This window comes from Narcine bancroftii, chromosome 5 (genome assembly GCF_036971445.1).
Source record: "Narcine bancroftii isolate sNarBan1 chromosome 5, sNarBan1.hap1, whole genome shotgun sequence".
NCBI classification, from domain to species: Eukaryota; Metazoa; Chordata; class Chondrichthyes; order Torpediniformes; family Narcinidae; genus Narcine; species Narcine bancroftii.
Genome location: NC_091473.1, coordinates 168,917,611 through 168,937,885, shown reverse-complemented (window position 1 = coordinate 168,937,885; position 20,275 = coordinate 168,917,611). Strand labels below are relative to the sequence as shown.

Here is a 20,275-nt window from a genome sequence, read left to right as displayed (position 1 = left end):
CGGTGCTTAAAATAGTTATCCCGGGGCAGCAAAGCAGATTGTTCTCGGATCCGGAGAAAGCCAAAGAATTTGCAGAACGCCCACAAAACAGAAAGAGATGAAGAGATGCAACAAGAACAAGAATGATGACAAACTTCATATAAAGAAGAAAAATAATGTATAAGAAAGAACTAAAGAGGGGAAGAAAAGGGAAGAAAGGAAGTAAGGGGGAATTAAGAGAGTGAGCTTTGTTATATGTGAAAATAAAAGTCTTTTCTGGAGGGGATTGGATGGGAGAGAATAACAGTCATTGCGAAATCAGTTGACGCTTGCGAGCAGGTTCGCAATCCAAATGGAGAGGGGAGTTGTGGTTGCCCGGCAAGGGACAAGGGGCAACTCAGAGAGGGGGGGGGCACAGTTGGGGTTAAGGGAATTTTAGATGTGGGAATTGTGGAAATATTTTATGTTTTAGAAGTGTTGTCTTACAGTGTGTTCAAAAAAAGAAAACAGAAATGGATATGGGGGAAAGGTGATGATGAGGAAGCGGAAATGAGAGGTAAACAAAGTATGAAATGGGCATGTTGAACTATATGAGTATAAATATTAATGGAATATATAACCAAATCAAAAGGAAGAGGCTGTTAAATTTACTGAAGAAAGAAAAAAATTGATATAGCATTCATGCAAGAAACACATCTAACTGAAGTGGAACACAAGAAATTGAGGAGAGACTGGGTAGGGCACGTAATGGCAGCATCATATAATTCAAAAGCCAGAGGAGTAGCTATATTAATCAATAAAAATGTACCAATCAAAATAGAGGAGGAAATAATAGATCCAGCAGGGAGGTATGTAATGATAAAGTGTCAGATATATTCAGAATTTTGGAATTTGCTCAATGTATATGCACCTAATGAAGAGGATCAAAAATTTATGCAAGATATATTTTTGGAGATTGCAGATACGCAGGGGAATATACTGATAGGAGGGGACTTTAACCTTAATTTGGACTCAAAGATGGATAAAACTGGAAAAAAGACTAGCAGAAAGAACAAAGTAACCAAATTTATGGATAAATCAATGCAAGAAATAAACCTTTGGATATATGGAGGAGACAACACCCAAAGGAGAAGGAATACTCATATTATTTGGGTAGACGTAAAACATACTCAAGGATAAACCTGTTCCTGTTGTCAGCCCACATCCAAGGGAGAGTTAGAAAAACAGAATATAAAGCTAGATTGTTATCGGATCACTCACCCCTGTTATTAGCAATAGAGCTGGAGGACATCCAACCGAGAATGTATAGATGGAGATTAAACTCCATGCTACTTAAAAGGCAGGATTTTAGATAATTAATTGAGCGACAAATTAAAATGTACTTTGAAATAAATATGGAATCAGTGAAAGATAAACTTGTACTATGGGATGCAATGAAAGTGTTTATCAGAGGGCAGATAATAAGTTAAGTAAGTAAGATGAAGAAGGACTACAATCGGGAAATAGAACAGCTGGAAAGGAAAATAGCAAGTACAGAAAAAGAATTAGCAACAAGGAAAGATACAACAAAAAGAAGAGAATTGGCAAACAAAAAAATAAAATACGAAACACTACAAATGTACAAGATGGAGAAGAACATAATGAAGACAAAACAGAACGGTATTGGCATCAAGGAAAAAGGACAAACAAATTACATATAACCCATTCAGGGAATTCTATGAACAATTATATCAAACTGAAAACGAAGGGAAAGAAGACAAAATAGATGAATTTCTAACTAAAATTGAACTACCAAAATTGCAAGAAGAGGAACAAAACAAATTAATAAAACCATTTGAAATAGAGGAAATACAGGATATATTTTAAAAACTACCGAACAATAAAACGGCAGGAGAGGACGGACTCCCAATTGAATTCTATAAAACATTTAAAGACTTATTAATTCCTCCTCTCCTGGAAGTAATGAATCAGATTGAAGAAACACAAAACATCCCAGATTCATGCAAAACAGCAATAATTACAGTAATACCAAAGATGGGGAAAGATCCACTAACACCAGCATCGTATAGACCAATATCTCTGCTCAACACAGATTATAAGATAATAGCTAAACTATTAGCAAACAGATTGGCCGACTGTCTACCAAAAATAGTAAAACTAGATCAAACGGGATTTATTAAGAAAAGACAAACAACGGATAATATCTGTAAGTTCATTAACTTAATCCATGCAGTACAAGGAAATAAGATACCAACAGTGGCGGTTGCCTTAGATGCAGAAAAAGCCTTTGACAGAGTAGAATGGAATTATTTATTCAATGTACTACAGAGGTTCAACCTACCAGAGAAATATATTAATTGGATTAAAGTATTATATAAGGGACCATTGTTGAAGGTGACAGTAAATGGATATATATCAAACCAATTTAAATTAAGCAGGTCAACTAGGCAGGGATGTCCACTATCTCCCTCACTGTTCACTTTAGCAATAGAACCATTGGCAGAACTGATAAGAACAGAAAATAAAATAAGAGGAATAAAAATAAAAGAGAAGGAATATAAAATCAGTCTATTTGCAGATGACATCATAGTATACTTAACAGAACCAGAATTATCAATAAAAGAATTACATAAGAAATTGAAGGATTATGGAGAAGTATCGGGGTACAAGATCAACACAAATAAAAGTGAAGCGATGGCAATGAATAACGCGGATTTCACAAAGTTTAAGAAAAAAATCACCATTTAAATGACAAACACAAGCAATCCAATACCTAGGTATTCAACTAGATAATAATCTAGCCCATTTATACAAGTTAAATTATCAGTCATTAATGAAGACTTAGAACATTGGAAAGATTTACCACTATCACTGATAGGAAAGTTAAACTGCATTAAAATATCTTCCAAAGGATACAATACCTATTTCAATCATTACCAATTCACCTAACAGAGAAATTCTTCAATGAGCTAAAGAAAATAATAAGGAAATTCTTATGGAAAGGAGGGAATCCAGGGATAGCGCTAGATAAATTAACAGAATGGTACAAACAAGGGGGCTTACAGCTACCAAACTTTAAGAATTATTATAGAGCAGCACAATTAAGATACCTATCAGATTTTTATCAAACAAGAGAAAAACCATATTGGACCAGATTAGAGCTAGATAAAATAGGGGAGAAGGTACCTGAACATATACGATATAAGTGGGATGAAAAGCTGGTGCAACAGGGGAATTAACCAGTACTGCACCATCTACTCAACATTTGGAAGAAGATTCACATAGAAAGGAAAAAAACAAATTATCAACGACCAAAATTAATATTGATGCAAAATCAACTAACCCCTTTCACAATAGGTAACCTTGCCTTTAGAGAATGGGAGAGAAAAGGGATCAAAAGAATAGAAAATTGTTTTTCGGGAAATAAATTATTATCTTTTGAACAAATGAAGTGCAAATATGGTATAACTCACAGTACAATATTTGCATACCACTAACTAAAAAACTACTTGAAGGACAAATTAGGAAGCAGGCTGAGGCTACCAGAAGGAAGGAGTTTTGAATATGTGATTGCAGACACAATGATAATTAAAAGATTTATAACAAACATGTACATCAAACTGCAAGAGAAATAAGCTGTAAACCCAAACAAAAGTGGGAACAAGATCTAAACATAAAGATAAAGAATGAAACATGGGAAAAGCTATGCTCCAGAACTATGAGAAATACAATAAACATGAGGATATGCATGATACAATATAATTGGTTACACAGGCTATACACCACACCCCAAAAGTTAAATAAATGGGACCCAACAGTATCAGATAGATGTTTTCGCTGTAAGAAGGAAACGGGAACAACAGTGCATGCAATTTGGGCATGTGAGAAAGTGGAAAAGTTTTGTGAAGATCTAAATCCAGTATTAAATAAAATCACAAAAAGCAACATTTCAAAAAATCCAGAGATCTTTCTTCTAAGTAATATAAGAAGTAAAGAACTTAGACTCGATTTGGATGGAGCTCAGAAAAGATTTATTATGATAGCCTTAGCTGTAGCAAAAAATTGTATTATGTCAACCTGGAAATCAGAAGATAGCCTGAGAATATAGCAATGGTACATAGAAATGAATAAATGTATTCCATTGGAAAAAATAACATATAATTTAAGAAATAACATCACAGTACTTGGAACACAACAGAGAAGTCCTACCGTGGACCTCCACCACCTAAAATGACAGAATGAGAAGAAGATGAAATGAACTGACCCAGTGTGTAAAAGCAGATGATACAATTTTCTTGTTTATTTTCATTGTGTGATGACATTGTTTAATGGGTTTAATGTATCATATATGTTGAACATTGAGTGGGTGGGGAGGGGGGTGGGAAGGAGGGAAGGAAGGTAGGGGGGAAAAAGGGGAGAAAATGACACTGTGTATATTCAAGAGGGAAAGGTTTATGTGTATTTTTGTCAATATGGTTCATAGTGTGAAAAATACAAAAAATTTAAAAAAACTGTCAGGGTCACCAATTGTAGCCAACTGCTACAAAAAATAACACACACTCGCAGTGTGGGAGGTTAAGCTCTGAGATTTATTGAGGCTGGAATGGCTCCTTTTATACAGTTGGAGTCCCCGCCATTTGTTTGATTGGCTGACATCAGCCGCATGAATAACAGCACCAGGCAGGAACTTTCTTGCATGTGAATACCCTTCTTCCCCAGCCTGTTACTGATCTGTTAGCTGGGCAGCTTGGCCTCCGCCATTTTAGGGCTGCTGGTCTTGTACTGCTCCAGCTTTCAACCATGTCGGTTCGCTGTGTGAAGGGACATGTTACCGTGTGTTATGCTGCTGTTTACTACCGCATGCGCTGGCTCGATCTCCGCGATGGCGGGCTGCCACAATGTAAACAATTTGGGTGGAATGGAAAGGATTAACATCTCTTGTTGAGTGTGACCATTATTGGGAAGGTTAACACTTACTGCCCACATTTACAACCTGAGAAAAGATAACGTTTTGAACAATTGTAGTCAAATATGGTCATACACATCCCATAATTACTGCCACTTTATGGACCTCTGTGGATTTCAAAGCCAAATCCCTGTAAATTTCCGCACAATAAAATATTTGCCTTTGTGCATGTTATCGCAGATCATCTGTTTATTCGACAAAGTCCCTTGAGCTTAAGTCTATAAAAAAACCATTTCTGGTATGGATTTCATACTAAAGGATACTTTGCCTCTGTACTGCACATGGGAACATTCCTTTCTTGAATGCAAAGTGAGAAACGGAGGATGCTGATTAGTGATGGCTTGCACTTATCCTCTGAAGACTAGCCCGTATTGACTCGTCTCGCAAGTTATGTTGTTGTGAGCAGTGAAGGAATGGCTTTTGTTCTTCATCTTGCAAACAGCTGCTCACATAAATTGAGTGAACTGGTCAAGCAGATATCTAGTTTCCTGTTATATAAGATAAGAAAACAGACTAAAGAGTAAAAAAAAATACGGACTAAGAAAGACAGAGAAATAAAACACACAAGCTTTATAATGCTTCTTTAAAGAAAACAGTAACAATATTTCCTCATGGGAACAAAATGTGTTTGTAAATTATTCAGAGCCAGATAAGTTGTTCAGCAGTAATTCTGATTTACTCAACTTAAAACTCACTTATTGCTAACTGATCAAGATAATCGTATAAGGAGATAATTACCTTATGTTCATGCCACAGCAGAGTAACGTGCAGTGATGTAACTTGTAGAGAGAGGATTATATATGTATCACTGACAATAGCTTTCAGATTTCCATTTTAGTCTCCACGTGCATGGATACCAGAAATCGCTAAGGTTTTCCAACAAAAGAACAATTGTTAATATACTAATTCAGGGAAATTTGGGTCAATCCAACTGAGGACACAGTAAAGCAGAGTATTCAAAATGGAACACTGCTGGCCTTTATTCTGGAACAAGTTTGAAGGTACTATTATTGACATTTATGAATGTGCTTGCCAATTACATGACAGAATTTTTTCTGATTTCAGGAACTATTGTAATATTGACATACATCCTCCGTTTCGTGACCTCTTTCAGCTTGAAGCTGTAAAACTCTTCCTCACCGGGAAAGAGCCACTCCTACAATGTAAGTGAAAGTAAAAATAGGTGTGACAGGGTATAGAGATATGTTTTTGGGAGATAAATTGGGGCAGGTATTGTTAGTGTACAAACACTTTAAAACAGATCTTAATTGAAATACTGGAGTTCTGTTAATGCTAGACATATCGGCTACTCAGCTTTTGGCAAGAGCTTTGAAGAGTGCTCAAGATACTTCACTAATGGATTGTTGTTTACCAAAGGCAACTGATGAAAAAGATTGTTGGAGCCGCATTTTGTCTACAGGAGAGCTTGCTGCTGTAAGAGGGTCATGTGGTTTTGTAAGCAGAGAGAATTAAACAGGCTTTCTCTCAGAGTGTGTGAGAGAGATAGAAGCAGAGATCACTTGACACTGTTTTGTCAGCAAGACACTGAGGTGACTGATGGAAGTACATCAGTTGTGGATATCCTAGAACAACAAATCTCTCGCTGAAGTCTGACAAGAACCTTCCTGAGTGGTAACCATTTACCTATCGAGCACCAAAGCCTGGTGAACTTGAAAATGTTAAATTCTGAACATAGTATAAGAATTGGAGGAATGAGAAGTGAGATTGGACTGTGAACCAAAGAACTTTTCTGAACTTACACAGACATTACATGCACATGCGCTTAGAATTAGAAGGGGATGAAGTTAGGTTAGTTAATAGTGATAAGTTAAAGTGTGATTCTGTTTTCATGTTTAAAGATCATTGAAAGCAACTTTTGTTTAAGTAACCATTTATCTTGGTGAATATCTATTGCTGCTGGGGTTTGGGGTCCCCTGGGCTCGTAACATAGGAAAAAGAAATGCTGAAATTTTGTATCTACAGGTGACAAAGAATTAATCCAGGAAGTACTTTTTGATGCTGTTGTGACAGCACCCCTGGAAGCTTACTGGACCAGCTTAGCTCTCAACAGATCTGAGTAAGTATTTATCTGGTCCAGAAGGTTAGATTACATGGGTTCTCAGGTGAACCAGCCAACTGGAGACAAAGTTACCTTTGTAGTAGGAGTCAGAGGGTGGTAGTGGATTGTTGTTCATATTGGATGTCTGTGAGCAGTGGCATCCCAGAGATATCTGTGTTGGGCTCACTGTTTGGCATTTATATTAAGTATTGGGATCAGAATGTAGGTGACATGGTCAGTATGTTTGCAAATGACACTAAAATTCATTGTCTTTTCCTCAGAGTAAACAAGAGATGTAAGGTGGGGGGGGGGGGCATGGGAAGGGGAAGATTTAAAAAGGACCTGAGCGACAACTTTTTCACTTGGTGGATGGTAGTGCACATGGAGCAAGCGGCCAGAGAAATTGTGGAGGTGAGTACAATTAAAACACTGAAAAGATAATAGGAAAGATATCTGGTGATGGAAGTTTCAAAGGGATATGGTCCAAATGTAGGCAAATGGGATCAGCTTGGATAGGTAACTTGAATGGCATGGACACGGTGAGCTCAAGGGCTTATTTCCCTGTTGTGTGACTCTATGGCTCTAAAACTAACAGTATTAGCATAGATAAATCTTGATGGCTGGCATGGTAGGTCTGAAGGGCCTATTTCTGCACCTGATTACTGTTTGCACAAAATAGTAATCAAGGCAAGAACCTCTCATTATTACAGTAGATATTTGTAATTCTTTCAGATTTCTTCCACCTTCATCTGCCTTTTAATCCATGCAGTCTTCTTCCAATCTGCTGAGCACTGAGTTGATACTTTGTTAATTTCTGAGGATATTTCCATTTCACAGAACCAATGGTTGAAAGCTCCACAATGAAGAGATTGAAAACTGGCATAACTACTCCTGTACTGTTAGATGGATTGTCTTAAATTATTGTAATAAATGCAAACATGAAAGATTTTTTTTTAAGTCTAAAGAGTGGCATGTCTAGCATATCGGTCAACACAGTGCTATTACAGGGCCAGCAACCAGGATTTCGGTCTGGTGGTGTTGTTATTCCTGTGTCTGTGTGGGTTTCCTTCGGGTGCTTTCGTTCCCTTCCACCCTTCGAAATGCAAGTGGATTGAGGTTACTTGGGGTTTTGGGGCGGCAAGGGCTGGAAAGGTCTGCTGCTATGCTGTATATCTAAATTTAAATTTAATTAAATATATTCCAGTCTGCAATATGGAGTATGGAACTATGGGATAAACAGTAAGAGAGGGCTGGGAATTGCACGGAAGGGATGTGATGGATTGGTGGTGAGTGCCAAAGTTCAGCCTGGTAGGCCAGAGCTTCAAGCACATTAACAAAGGTGAAAGATGTTTTAATTATAATTAATTTCAGAAGAAATAATTTATTAACAACATGTTGTTTCCCTTTAAAACAAAGGATTCACAGCCATTAAACAGCACATTTTGCACACATTGATATTTGGATGAATTCCCAATGGCTGGGATTTCACCTGAAAACAAATCCAAATGTATCCAAAATCACATTATGTTTGATTAATGTTTAAAAACAGGCACAAATAGATCTCCTCTACTTAGTGGGGTTAGAATTCAACATCCAGTCTTGTTAAGACTCTTAACTACCTTTCTATTATTGCTGTACAGCATGTAGAAAAGCAACATGGAAGGGAGATCCTTGATCAAGAATGGGATCCCATCAATAGAAGGGAGAGGAGGAGAAGATGTGCGTAGGGAAGATGGGATCCTAGTAGCAGGATCCCATTGTAGATGGCAGAAATTGAAGAGTATGATGTGTTAGATGCAGAAACTGGTTCTGTGGAGGGAAGAAACCAGGACAGATGCAAGTGAAATAGAGGAGAGGCAGACGTTGGCTGAGTTAATAGCAGTGGAGGGGAAGCCATATTTTCTGAAGAAGGAGGACATCTGAGAATGGAAGCCTCATCCTGGGAGAAGATGCGATGGAAACAAAGAAATTGAGAGAAAGAAATAGATTCCTTATAGGAGATAAGGTGGGAAGAGCATTGTAACACATTCAAAATGTTAATTGTGGTCCCTTTCTCCAGCTCCCCAACCTTTTCCCTTCCTTCTCCTATTAGCGAGCTGTCTTTCTTGGCTCTCTGCCCTCTCCCCTTTTCATTCCTTTTGCTTCTTCCCTTCTACCGTATTCACTTATCACCTGCTAGCCTGTGCTCCTCCGTTTTCCCCTCCCACAAGCCCCTATCCCCACCTTCTTATTGGGGCATTTGCCTGATTTTTGGGACTCCTGAAAAGGGACTCAGCCCTGAAATGTTGACCGCCTTCTGCTTTCTATAGCTGCCGCGTGACCTGCTGTGCTTCTCCAGCACTTTTGTGTTCTGTACCTGACCCCAGCATCTGAAGATGTCTTGTTCACCCACAAAATAATATTGTAGTTGTCCTTGCTGCCAATTCTGTGTATCCATACGGTGCTGAACATCTTCTTTCAGAAATGCTGACAAAGGAGTTGAAGTTTCTTTCTTGGGGACTCGCACAGGCCTAAGTCGAGTCAATCTGTTTGTTGGACCTGAACAGCGTACTAATCGGTAAGCTTCGCTGTCAATTAACATGTACCAAAAGCAACAAAAAAATGTGTAGTTTTCATTGAGCAAAGTGGCTAATGATTTCATTTAAAAAGATTTATTTCAGAACTATTTATTCTTATTATTTATCTTTCGACGAAAGCATTGTAACATATTCAAAATGTTAATTGTGGTACATTTAAGCAATCTGCATCCAGTGAAGGAATTCACTTGTTGAAAAGCTCATAATTATAACCATGAATGAAATGTAAAATGCTTACAGATGATTTCAGAATTAATTTCCAAGTATTTTATAACTATGAAAACCTGGACACTAATTCTGAAATCATTTGCAAATATTTTTAATTGTACTTAACTTTATTGGCTTTACTTCAAATGTAATTATTGAAATATACCAGCTTTCACCATGAAGCTATAAATGAATCAGTTAGTGATAATGAAATAGTTTTAAAACTGCTGCTGACCTATCACAGGTATAAGTTCTTAAATATATCATGAAAATAATTGTAAATGGAGCAAGACATCTCACAGTGAGCAGACTAAGCTTTCCCTCTTCCTTTGCTTCCAATTCAGTTTACACCACAAATAGTGAATTGTTAACTCCCCTACTCATGGTTTGAAAATTAGTACACATACCTGAAGTGTACCCACAAACAGAATGTTTAAGGCAAATATTCCTGAACCACCAATCTACCATAATTTTTGCTCCAGTCTTGCAAGCTGGCACCTCAATCAGTTAAGTGTCATGTCTCTTTCAAAAACACCTAACCTTTTCAGAAACAGAATATTTAGCCTGAAACCTCAAATATAATGCAAATTTTGAGTGGATGAAGCCAGGTGGAATTGCATTGGGGGAATGAAGACGTGACCCAGATTTTAGTCGCATTTTCCAGTGAAGGTTATAATTGAGCAATGAGAATTTTCTCACACCGAGAGAGCCGGGTACCTGGAATGTACTGTTGGTGCTAGTGGGGAATATGAGAGAGCAGGACGTCGTTGTGGGCCATAGGGTCTGATGAGAGGGGAGGACGTCATTGTGGGCCATAGGGTCTGGACTTTGGTGCGCTGTACTGTGTTAAATAAACCACAAAACAGGGCAAATGCCCTCTTCCCTCCATTGATATCCTAAATATAATAAGGAATCCTAAAGATTTTTGATTTTTTTTTAACTTGCACTTCTAAAGTGAAAGAGGTAAAGTCTAAAGGAGATTTGTGAGGCAGGAATTTTGCACAGAGACTGGTGGGTGTCTGGGGAAGTGATAGAAGTTGATCCAATTACAACATTTAAGAAGCATTTGGATAAGTCAAGTTAAATTTAAGTTTCTCATCACATATACCAAGGTGCTGTGAGGAGGTTTGTGAACAGCCAGTTATTTAGCCTAAACATGGTACAGTGGTAAAACCTCAGTGCAAAGTGCAGAGTTACAGAGAAAGTTCAGTCAGAACAAAGTAAAGGCAACATTATTTTACCAGTATGAGGTTCAATTTAGGAATATTAAACCACAGGAAAGAAGCTTTCCTTCAATCTGGTGGTCAATAATCTCACATTTGTAAATCTTCTTCCTAGTGGGAAGGGTGAACAGAATGGTCAGGGTGGGATGAATCTTTTAATATATTGTCTGTTTTTCCAAGGCATTGAGAAGTGTAGATGGAAAAGAGGGTCTTCGTGTGATGGTCTGTGTTCACAACCCTCAGTAGTTCCTTGTGGTCTTGGGCAGAGCACTTCCCATACCCCACAGTGACACATCCTGACAGGTGACTTTCAATGAGGCATCTGAAGAAATTGTTGAGGGACACATTTCCTCAGGGTTTGGAGGAAGTAGAGGCACTGGTGCACTTCCTTGGTCATCGCATCGACATAGATGGACCAGGACAGGTCATTGCAGATGATTATTCCTTTGAACTATCTCTCCAACTCAGCACCATTTATGTAGACAGGGGTGTCAGCTCCAACCCTCTTCTGGACATCTATAAAAAGCTCCTTCATCTTTCTGATTGAGGGAGCGGTTGTTGTCACATGAACAGGCAACAACTAGTGAGATACTGACCATGTGCAGGCAGCTGAGAATAGGTTTGAATGACAATTGACATCATGGTTGGTGAAGACATGGAGGACCAAAGGGTCTGTTCCTTTGATGCATTAATCTATATTCTAGATGCTAAAATTTGAACTCTGGAAGTTCAAGGGAAATATTGTATAGTAGGGTTTCTCAAACTGGGTTCCGTGAATCCTGGGGTTCCTTCAGCGAAATGATGGGGTAATAATAATTTATCTGTTTTTCTTTAAATTATTTATTACCTCTGTCTTTGATTCAATTTGTTTCCAGGATGGCAGCAAACAATGCACTCCACCCAAATGAATTATTGTGCCCCCCAACCCACCCTCAGTACTAGTGTCACTGGGGGGTTGCGGACAGCACCGGGTGACGCCATTGTAGAGCTCGTCGAAAGAACCAAAGACTTGCTGACCAAACCAAGGCTTTTATTAGCAAAAGACAGGAGCTCTTCACAGGTAGCCGACCAGTCCGGAATGATCCGACCTGGCTAGGGACACAACCCTTTAAGGCCCAGACAGTAGGCGTGGCTAAGCTCTCAGCCAATCGCTGTAAGCACAGTCATTACATACTCTAGATACTGTAACTATATACATTGGTGATAGGTCTGTACTATCACATTCACCCCTTCTTGGAGAATTGACCCTGGGGTGGAAGCGCTGAAGGGGGAGAACGGAAGGAAAAAAAAACGAGGGAGAGAATGAAAGGAAGGGGTAGGTTAAGGACTGTAGCGGTCAGGGGGTCTGACCATCTGGCGTGACTGCCATGGTGCCGGGATTGCGATCGCTGGAGTGGTATCACTAGTGGGCTCGTCGGGTGCGACTGCTCCTTCGCTCAATTCCCAAGCCGTGTTGTCGGCAGGGTGGCTCGGGTCGTTAGGGTGCTGTTGGTCCTTCTGTTCCAGCACGGGGCCTGGGGAATAAAGAGTTGGGGAAGGTTGGGTTGGGGGGGGGTTGCTGGGCCTACTGCATCCTGAGCTAGGTCCCGCACCAAAACAGTGTCCTCCCGCCCGTCTGGGAACTCAACATAGGCGTAATGCGGGTTCGCGTGGAGTAGAGTCACTCGGTCGACCAAAGGGTCGTTCTTTGAGTGCCGGATGTGGTGTCGCAAAAGGACGGGGCCAGGGACGGTGAGCCATGCCAGTACAATGTTTCCTGATTCGGCTTTCCTCGTGAAAAGGAACATCCTTTCGTGGGGGGTGGCATTTGTTGCGGTACATAGGAGGGAGTGGATGGAGTGTAAGGCACTAGTGAGAACCTCCTGCCAGTGAGAGGTGGGGAGACCTTTAGACCGGAGAGCCAGTGTAACCGCTCTCCAGATGGTGGCATTCTCCCTCTCGACCTGGCCGTTACCGCGTGAGTTATAGCTGGTGGTCCTGCTTGAAGCGATACCACACTCCAGAAGGTACTGTTGCAGCTCTGAGCTCATGAATGAGGACCCCCTATCACTGTGGATGGAATTTGGGTACCTGAAAATGGTGAAGATACTGTGAAGGGCCTGTATCACTGAGGTGGCGGTGGTGCCTGGGCAGGGCACAGCGAACGGGAATCGGGAGTACTCGTCGATGGCTGTAAGGATGTAGGTATTACGGTTGGTCGACGGTAGGGGTCCCTTAAAGTCTACGCTAAGACGCTCGAAGGGGCGGGTGGCTTTGATAACGTGGGAGTTCCCTGGATGGAAGAAGTGGGGCTTGCATTCAGCGCACACCGAACAGGCTTGGGTCATGGAGCGAATCTCCTTGACTCTGTAGGGTAGGTTGCGTGCCTTCACAAAGTGGACAAACCTAGTGACCCCTGGATGACAGAGCACCTCATGGAGTTTCTGTAGTCTGTCCATCTGTACGCTGGCGCACGTCCCCCTGGAGAGCGCGTCAGGCGGGTCGTTGAGCTACAGAATGTCACAGTTAAAGGTGGAGAGTACGATTCTCCATCTGGCGATTTTGTCGTTTTTTTATCTTACCTCGCTGGGTGTTGCTGAACATGAAGAAGACCGCGCGTTGATCAGTCAACAGTGTAAAGCGCCTCCCAGCGAGGTAATGTCTCCAACGACGCACCGCTTCAACTATGGCCTGGGCCTCCTTCTCGACTGAGGAGTGTCTACTCTCTGGACCCTGGAGGGTTCTGGAGAAGAAGGCTACAGGCCGACCGGCCTGGTTCAAGGTGGCTGCCAGGGCGAAGTTGGATGCATCGCTCTCGACTTGAAACGGGAAAGACTCATCGAACACATGCAGCGTTGCAGCGGCGATGTCGGATTTGATTCGATCAAGAGGGGAAAGGAGGTGGTCTTGATAAGAGGACGTGCCTTGTCAGCGTAGTGTGGAACCTATTGGGCGTAATATGAGAAAAAGCCCACGCAGCTTTTGAGTGCTTTCTGGGTATCGGGGGGGGGGGTAAGTCAATTAGGGGACACATGCAGTCAGGATCTGGCATCACTACCTCGTTCTCCACCACGCAACCTAGAATTGCGAGTCGTGTGGTCCGGAAGACACACTTGTCAAAATTGTAGGTCAGGTTCAGCCGACCGGCAGTTTGAAGAAATTTGTCTAGGTTGGCGTCGTGGTCCTGCGTGTCGTGGCCGCAGATGGTGACATTGTTCAGATATGGGAAGGTAGTGGTTAGCCCGTTCTGGTCCACCATCTGGTCCATTTCCCGCTGGAAGACCGCGACACCATTCGTGACCCCGAATGGTACCCTGAGAAATTGATACAGCCACCCATTTGCTTCGAAGGCCGTGAATGGTCGGTCCTCACAGTGGATTGGGAGCTGGTGGTAGGCTGAACGTAGGTCAATGGTGGAGAATATGCGGTATTGGGCGATCTGGTTTACCACATGCGTGATGCGTGGCAGGGGGGACGCATCCACGAGCATGAAGCGGTTAATGGTCTGGCTATAGTCGACCACCATCCATAGCTTTTCCCCGTTCTTGACAACCACCACCTGGTGGAAGCATTCTAGGAACCGTAGGTGATGCCGGTGGAGGACCCATGATTCGGAGCCGAACAGAAGTGTGGGTACGACAACGGCTCTGTATATGCTAATCTTTGTGAGGTTTGTCAGTTGGTTGTTTTTCCAGACTCTTTTGTGTAGTCTTCCAAAGGCGCTATTTGCCTTGGCGAGTCTGTTGTCTATCTCGTTGTCCATCCTTGTCGATCCTTGCATCCGATGAAATGGTGCAGCCGAGATAGGTAAACTGGTTGACCGTTTTGAGTTTTGTGTGCCCGATGGAGATGTGGGGGGGCTGGTAGTCATGGTGGGGAGCTGGCTGATGGAGGACCTCAGTTTTCTTCAGGCTGACTTCCAGGCCAAACATTTTGGCAGTTTCCGCAAAACAGGACGTCAAGCTCTGAAGAGTTGGCTCTGAATGGGCAACTAAAGCAGCATCGTCTGCAAAGAGTAGTTCATGGACAAGTTGCTCTTGTGTCTTGGTGTGAACTTGCAGGCGCCTCAGATTGAAGAGACTGCCATCCATGCGGTACCGGATGTAAACAGCGTCTTCATTGTTGAGGTCTTTCATGGCTTGTTTCAGCATCATGCTGAAGATTGAAAAGAGGGTTCGCACCAACCCTCAGAAATAAATTGTAGCCACATTGAAAATACACCTTTTCAATGCTATTTACATATTTAATCAAAACCAAGGTCACTTTAATGTTTTGGTACAAATAAAATGAAGAATGCAGCTTTTAATCACATCTGTTGTCAATTCTAGACTGACTTCATGTAAATGAACATTAAGAAACTGTTTAAAGATTATACATGTGTTACCAGTGCTCAGAATGTTTCTTCTGAATTGATATTTGTTTAGTCATAATCTGGTTTAAAATTGCCATTAGAAATGAATTGCCAAATGATGCAAGTTGACTGTCATTTCCAGGACCCATTGCTTTGAGAGCTGACACTCTTGTCTCTTTTCTCATTGGTCACAATGACACCATTGTCTGATATGGTCAGGCCTGAACCAATTATCCTCATTGCTGTGATCAAGTGGCATGAATAAGTAGTTGATACTTAATATACTTTATGTAGATTTAAAATTAATGTTGCATAGGGAGTAATTTAATTCTAACATTGGAATTTAAAAGGAGAGAGAGAGAGGGGAAAGGAGGGTGGGAGGGAGAGAGAGAGGGGTGGAAGAGGGAGGGAGAGAGAGGGGTGGAAGAGGGAGGGAGAGAGAGAGAGATAAAACAGGGTGCATTGCACTGTGAGAGTCTTTTTGAAATCTGTTCTAAAATTAGGTTTCAAGTATTTGAATAAGTAAATCATAATGCCATCTAAGGACCTCAACCTATATTGGGATACTTTTTCATATCTTTGATCAGCAATATATTATTGGTTTCTTCACACCAATTTCCTTATATCCAATTGAAATTTTTTCCAGAAATTTCTTCCTTGAATTATCCACAGAATCATAGAATACTTGCATTTGTCTGAGGAAATAAATTATGCATTTTACATTGCTCATCTGTGAGGGCGGCTGAGGAATCTGAGCGTTTGGTGATTGAATGTGTACATTCCACACGTGCTTTGAATGGTGAGCTCGCCATTTGAGTTTTAATAGTGCCCATGCAGATTTTAGTGTCGTATCACTGCAGAAAGCATAATCAATTCTGGGTTAATTTATATTTGCAGACAAGGCTACATGTTTCAGAAATAAAACTAAAATAAACCATGCACCAAAGGGTAGAATTCAGCCCATTCTATGCCATTGTGAATTCTTAACCTTCAGTTATCTCTATTCAAGATTGAGAGCCACATTATTCCAAGTCATAAACCTGTGATGAAACTCAACAGGTTTGCTTAGTTCACTTGAAATGAGAAAGGGTAAGAAGACATTGAACTTTGCATGATTGTTCCACAGTAGAATGACATTTATATTTTTCTTTGAATGAATCATCATCCATCTATGAATGCAGAATGGATGACTTTGTGACAGATTTGCCATCTTTTAAGGTGTTTAACGCAACAATTAGCTTTTTTCCCCACTTATCATCTGTCAGATAATGTTCCATGATGACTTTAAGCTGCAACTTTATACTAAGAACACGCTCCATAATGCTGTGTGGCACTGATACTCTATTAAAGCAGGTGGGTTTGGAACAGATCTCTCAGTTCACAATAAGGAATCCACGAGCCTCTAAAGCAACAAATTCCACCAGTAGGCAGTTCAGAAGAATCTTGTATACTCACGAGAAGTGTGGTATTTGCCATCATTGAGAGTGGTTTACACAAACTGCAGAGGTGGAAGCTGAAGGAAATGGAGGGTCATGTCAAGAGATTTACACAAGAGAAGAAAGGATATGTGAGTGTAATAAATAAATCAGCAATAGATGAGCCCCAGTGGTCACGTAAACCTTGTAATCCTTTGTAGTCCATAACGTATCTCTCACTTTGCCCTAACCATTGAGTCAGAGGAGCAACACTGGACCACGTGATTGCTTAGGAGTGAAGTAAGTAGACAAAGAGAGAGCTAAGTGGTACCACACCGATGAATCCAATAAAAGACCAGAAGTCCTGCAAAATCTAGTCATTAACTGTGGTGACAATGAAGTAGGAGCAAGAAGAGAACGCCATCAGAACAGACCAATCTTCAGCGACAAAACATAGTTCAGGAATGCCAAAGGCGAGGCTGATTCTTTGTAATTATGACCAGCTGCAATATTGTGTGGTTGACCCATCCTGGAACCCTCCTGAGGCTCTTGGCATCAGAGAAGCCTGTCTTGAAATAATTTAATTCATTCCACATGATATTAAGAAACAGCTGAGAGAAATTAATATAGCAAAGGGTACTGGGGCAGATAAAAACTAATTTAAAGCTAGTTCCACAACCACCAATGTCTCTGGTCAATCTGTTTGGCACTGTAATGTAAGTAAAATATGAAATGACTGCAGACACCGTAGTTGAAGTAAAAACACAAAGCTGGAGAAACTTGGCTGGTCAAAGGTACAGTGTACCTTATATAGCAATGATAAGATACATAACCAACGTATGTGGTTGAGCCCTTCATCAAGGTATGAACAAAATTAGGCAGGCATACAGTGGTGGGAGGAGGCACACCAGCAAACGGGGCAGAGGAATGACTCAATGAGTGGAGAGGGAAGGGGTGGAGAGATGGAGGAAAGAAGGGAAAGGGAATGGAGGGAGATCAGAGAGTAGACTAGCATCAACCAGAGAAGTCAATGTTAATGCCATTCATTTGGAGAGGACTCAGTCAGAAAATCAAATGTTGTTGCTCCAATTTATGGGTGGTCTTAGTGAGATGGTACATGAGGCCATGGGCAGACATTTATTTGCATGGGAATGAGGCGCAGAGTTGAAGTGGTTAGCCACTGGGAGATCCCTGTCACTGATGCAGACACAGCGAAGGTGCTCAGCAAAGTGATCTCCCAGTCTGTGCCCAGTCTCTCCAGTGTATAGAAGACCACAAAGGGAGGACAGAATGCAGTAAATAACTCTCACTGATATATAGGTGAAGTGTTGCTTCACTAGAAAAGACTGTTTGGGGCCCCAAATGGTGGTGTGAGAGCAAGTGTGCTACTTCAAGTGGCCACGGGGAAAGATGCCAGGAGGGCAAATGATAGGGAGGAATGAATGGATGAGGGAGTAGTCCTTATGAAGGCGGAGAGGGGAAGGTATGTCTGGTAGTGGGATTATGTTGTAGGTGGTGCAACTGTTAGATAAGGAAAGGCCTCTACTGAGGACTGACCACCCTGACCCCTACATTCCATCTCCATCCTATGACCACTCTAACCCTCCACCTACCCCCTACCTAATCCTCCTCCTTCTGCCCTGACCCTCTACCTTCCATCTCCAGCCTCTGACCTCCCTAACCTTCCACCTACCCCCAACACCCACCATCTCACTGACTCCTACTTTGACGCCCACTTAATCTTTACCATCCCGACTGATGGAGAGCTCGGTCCGCAGTAGAGGTCTTACCTTTGTCCCCCTCCACTCACATCTTAATGAGTTCTACGTTGGCCATGATACCGGACTCTTCTTCCTTCCCTTCCATCTCCAGGCCCTCTTCTGCAACTGTGACCCTCCATCCTCACCTCCCCAACAAAAGACCCCTTCTCCCACATTAAGACCTCTTCCTTCTGTTGGACTCCTCATTCTGGCCAGCTGCCTACTCTGGATCTTTTTATTTCCAATTGCCACCGTCTCAATTTCACCACTCCCCTCTCTTATTCCATCCTCACCTCCTCCAAACGTCCTGCCCTCCATTCTCTCTGCAACAATCTCAACCTCATTATCCAACCCATAGACAAGGGTGATGATGTGGTGGTCCAGCGCACTGATCTCGACCTTGCTGAGATCAGACAACAGCTCTCTGACATCTCCTCCTACTTAACCCACCATAGCGCATCAAGCCACCGTCTCCAACACTATCTTCAACCTCATCATCTCTTGTCACCTCTCTCCACAGCTTCAAATTTCATTTTTCCTATCCCCGCACTGCCTGGTTCTAACTCTTTCCCAAGATGCACAAACCCAATTAACCGGGTAGATCCATTGTTTCTACTTGCTTTTACCCCACTGAACTAGTATCATCTTACCTAAACTGAATCTTTGGTCCAAACCCTTCCCACCTACATCTGCGATACCTCACATGCCCTCCATCTCTTCATTGACTTCCAATTTCCTGAATTTGACCACCTCGTTTTCACTATGGACGTCCAATCCCACCCCCATCCCCCCATACAGCAGGTCTCAAATCACTTTGTTTCTTTCTTGTCAAGAGACCTAACCAGTCACCCTCCACCACCACCCTCCTCTGCCTCACATCTTGATCTCAATCTCACTCTTAATAACTTCCTTTGACTCATCCCACTGTGTTCAAATAAAATGAGTAGCCAAGGGTACCCACATGGGTCCCAGCTATGCCTGCCTCTTTGTGGGTCTTGTGGAGCATCCATGTAGCAGGCCTATACAGACAAGGCCCCTCAACTCTTCCTCCGCTATATTGACAACTACATCAGGGGTGTCTCATGCAGCCGTGATGAATTAGTCAACTTCATCCACTTCATTGCCAACTTCCACCCTGATCTTAAACTCACCTGGTCCATCTCCAGCAACACTCTCTGATTTCTTGATATCTCTGTCTCTGTCTCTGTCTCAGGAGACAAGATTTCCACAGACATATTTTACAAATCCGCTACCTTGACTACACTTCCTCACACCCAGTCCTCTGCAAGGCTTTTATCTCCTGGGCGCATTTTCTCTATTTCCACTGCATCTCTTTCAAGATGAGGTCTTCCAGTCCAGATCATCTGAAATGTCCACCTTCTTCCACAAATGTGGCTTCCCTGCCACCACTCAGCCCTTAACTGCATCTCCTTCATTTCCCGCCCATCTGCCCTGGTCCCCTCTGCCCCCCAGTTGTAACAAACATGGGATTCCCGTTGTCCTTGCCTACCACCCCAATAGCTTCTGCATTCAACACATTATCCTCCATAATTACTGCCAGCTACAACATGATCCCACTGCCTGACACATCTTCCCCTCTCCACCTTCTATAGGAACCGTGGAGAGGAGAGGAGAGTTCCCTCTGTGACTCACTCATCCCTCTCCACCAAACACTTTCCCGGCACCTTCCCCTGTGGCCACAGGAAGTACCACACGTGCCTACACCTCCTCCCTCACCGCCATTTGGGGCCCCAAGCAGT

General features: G+C 42.0%; 1 protein-coding gene across 22 annotated transcripts in view; it reads left to right on the top strand.

Moving 5' to 3' along the window:
- cacna2d3a (calcium channel, voltage-dependent, alpha 2/delta subunit 3a) overlaps positions 1–20,275 on the top strand; it is a 732,424-nt gene that overhangs the window by 530,697 nt on the left and 181,452 nt on the right. For all 22 annotated transcript variants that reach the window (XR_011358017.1, XR_011358016.1, XR_011358018.1 and 19 more), the window contains 3 exons: positions 6,011–6,108; positions 6,929–7,022; positions 9,466–9,561. Coding sequence is in view for 18 of the 22 variants with exons in the window: in XM_069939674.1 (XP_069795775.1) it covers positions 6,011–6,108; positions 6,929–7,022; positions 9,466–9,561 (288 nt within the window). In the remaining 4 variants the exon portion in view is untranslated. The remainder of the gene's footprint in view (positions 1–6,010; positions 6,109–6,928; positions 7,023–9,465; positions 9,562–20,275) is intronic.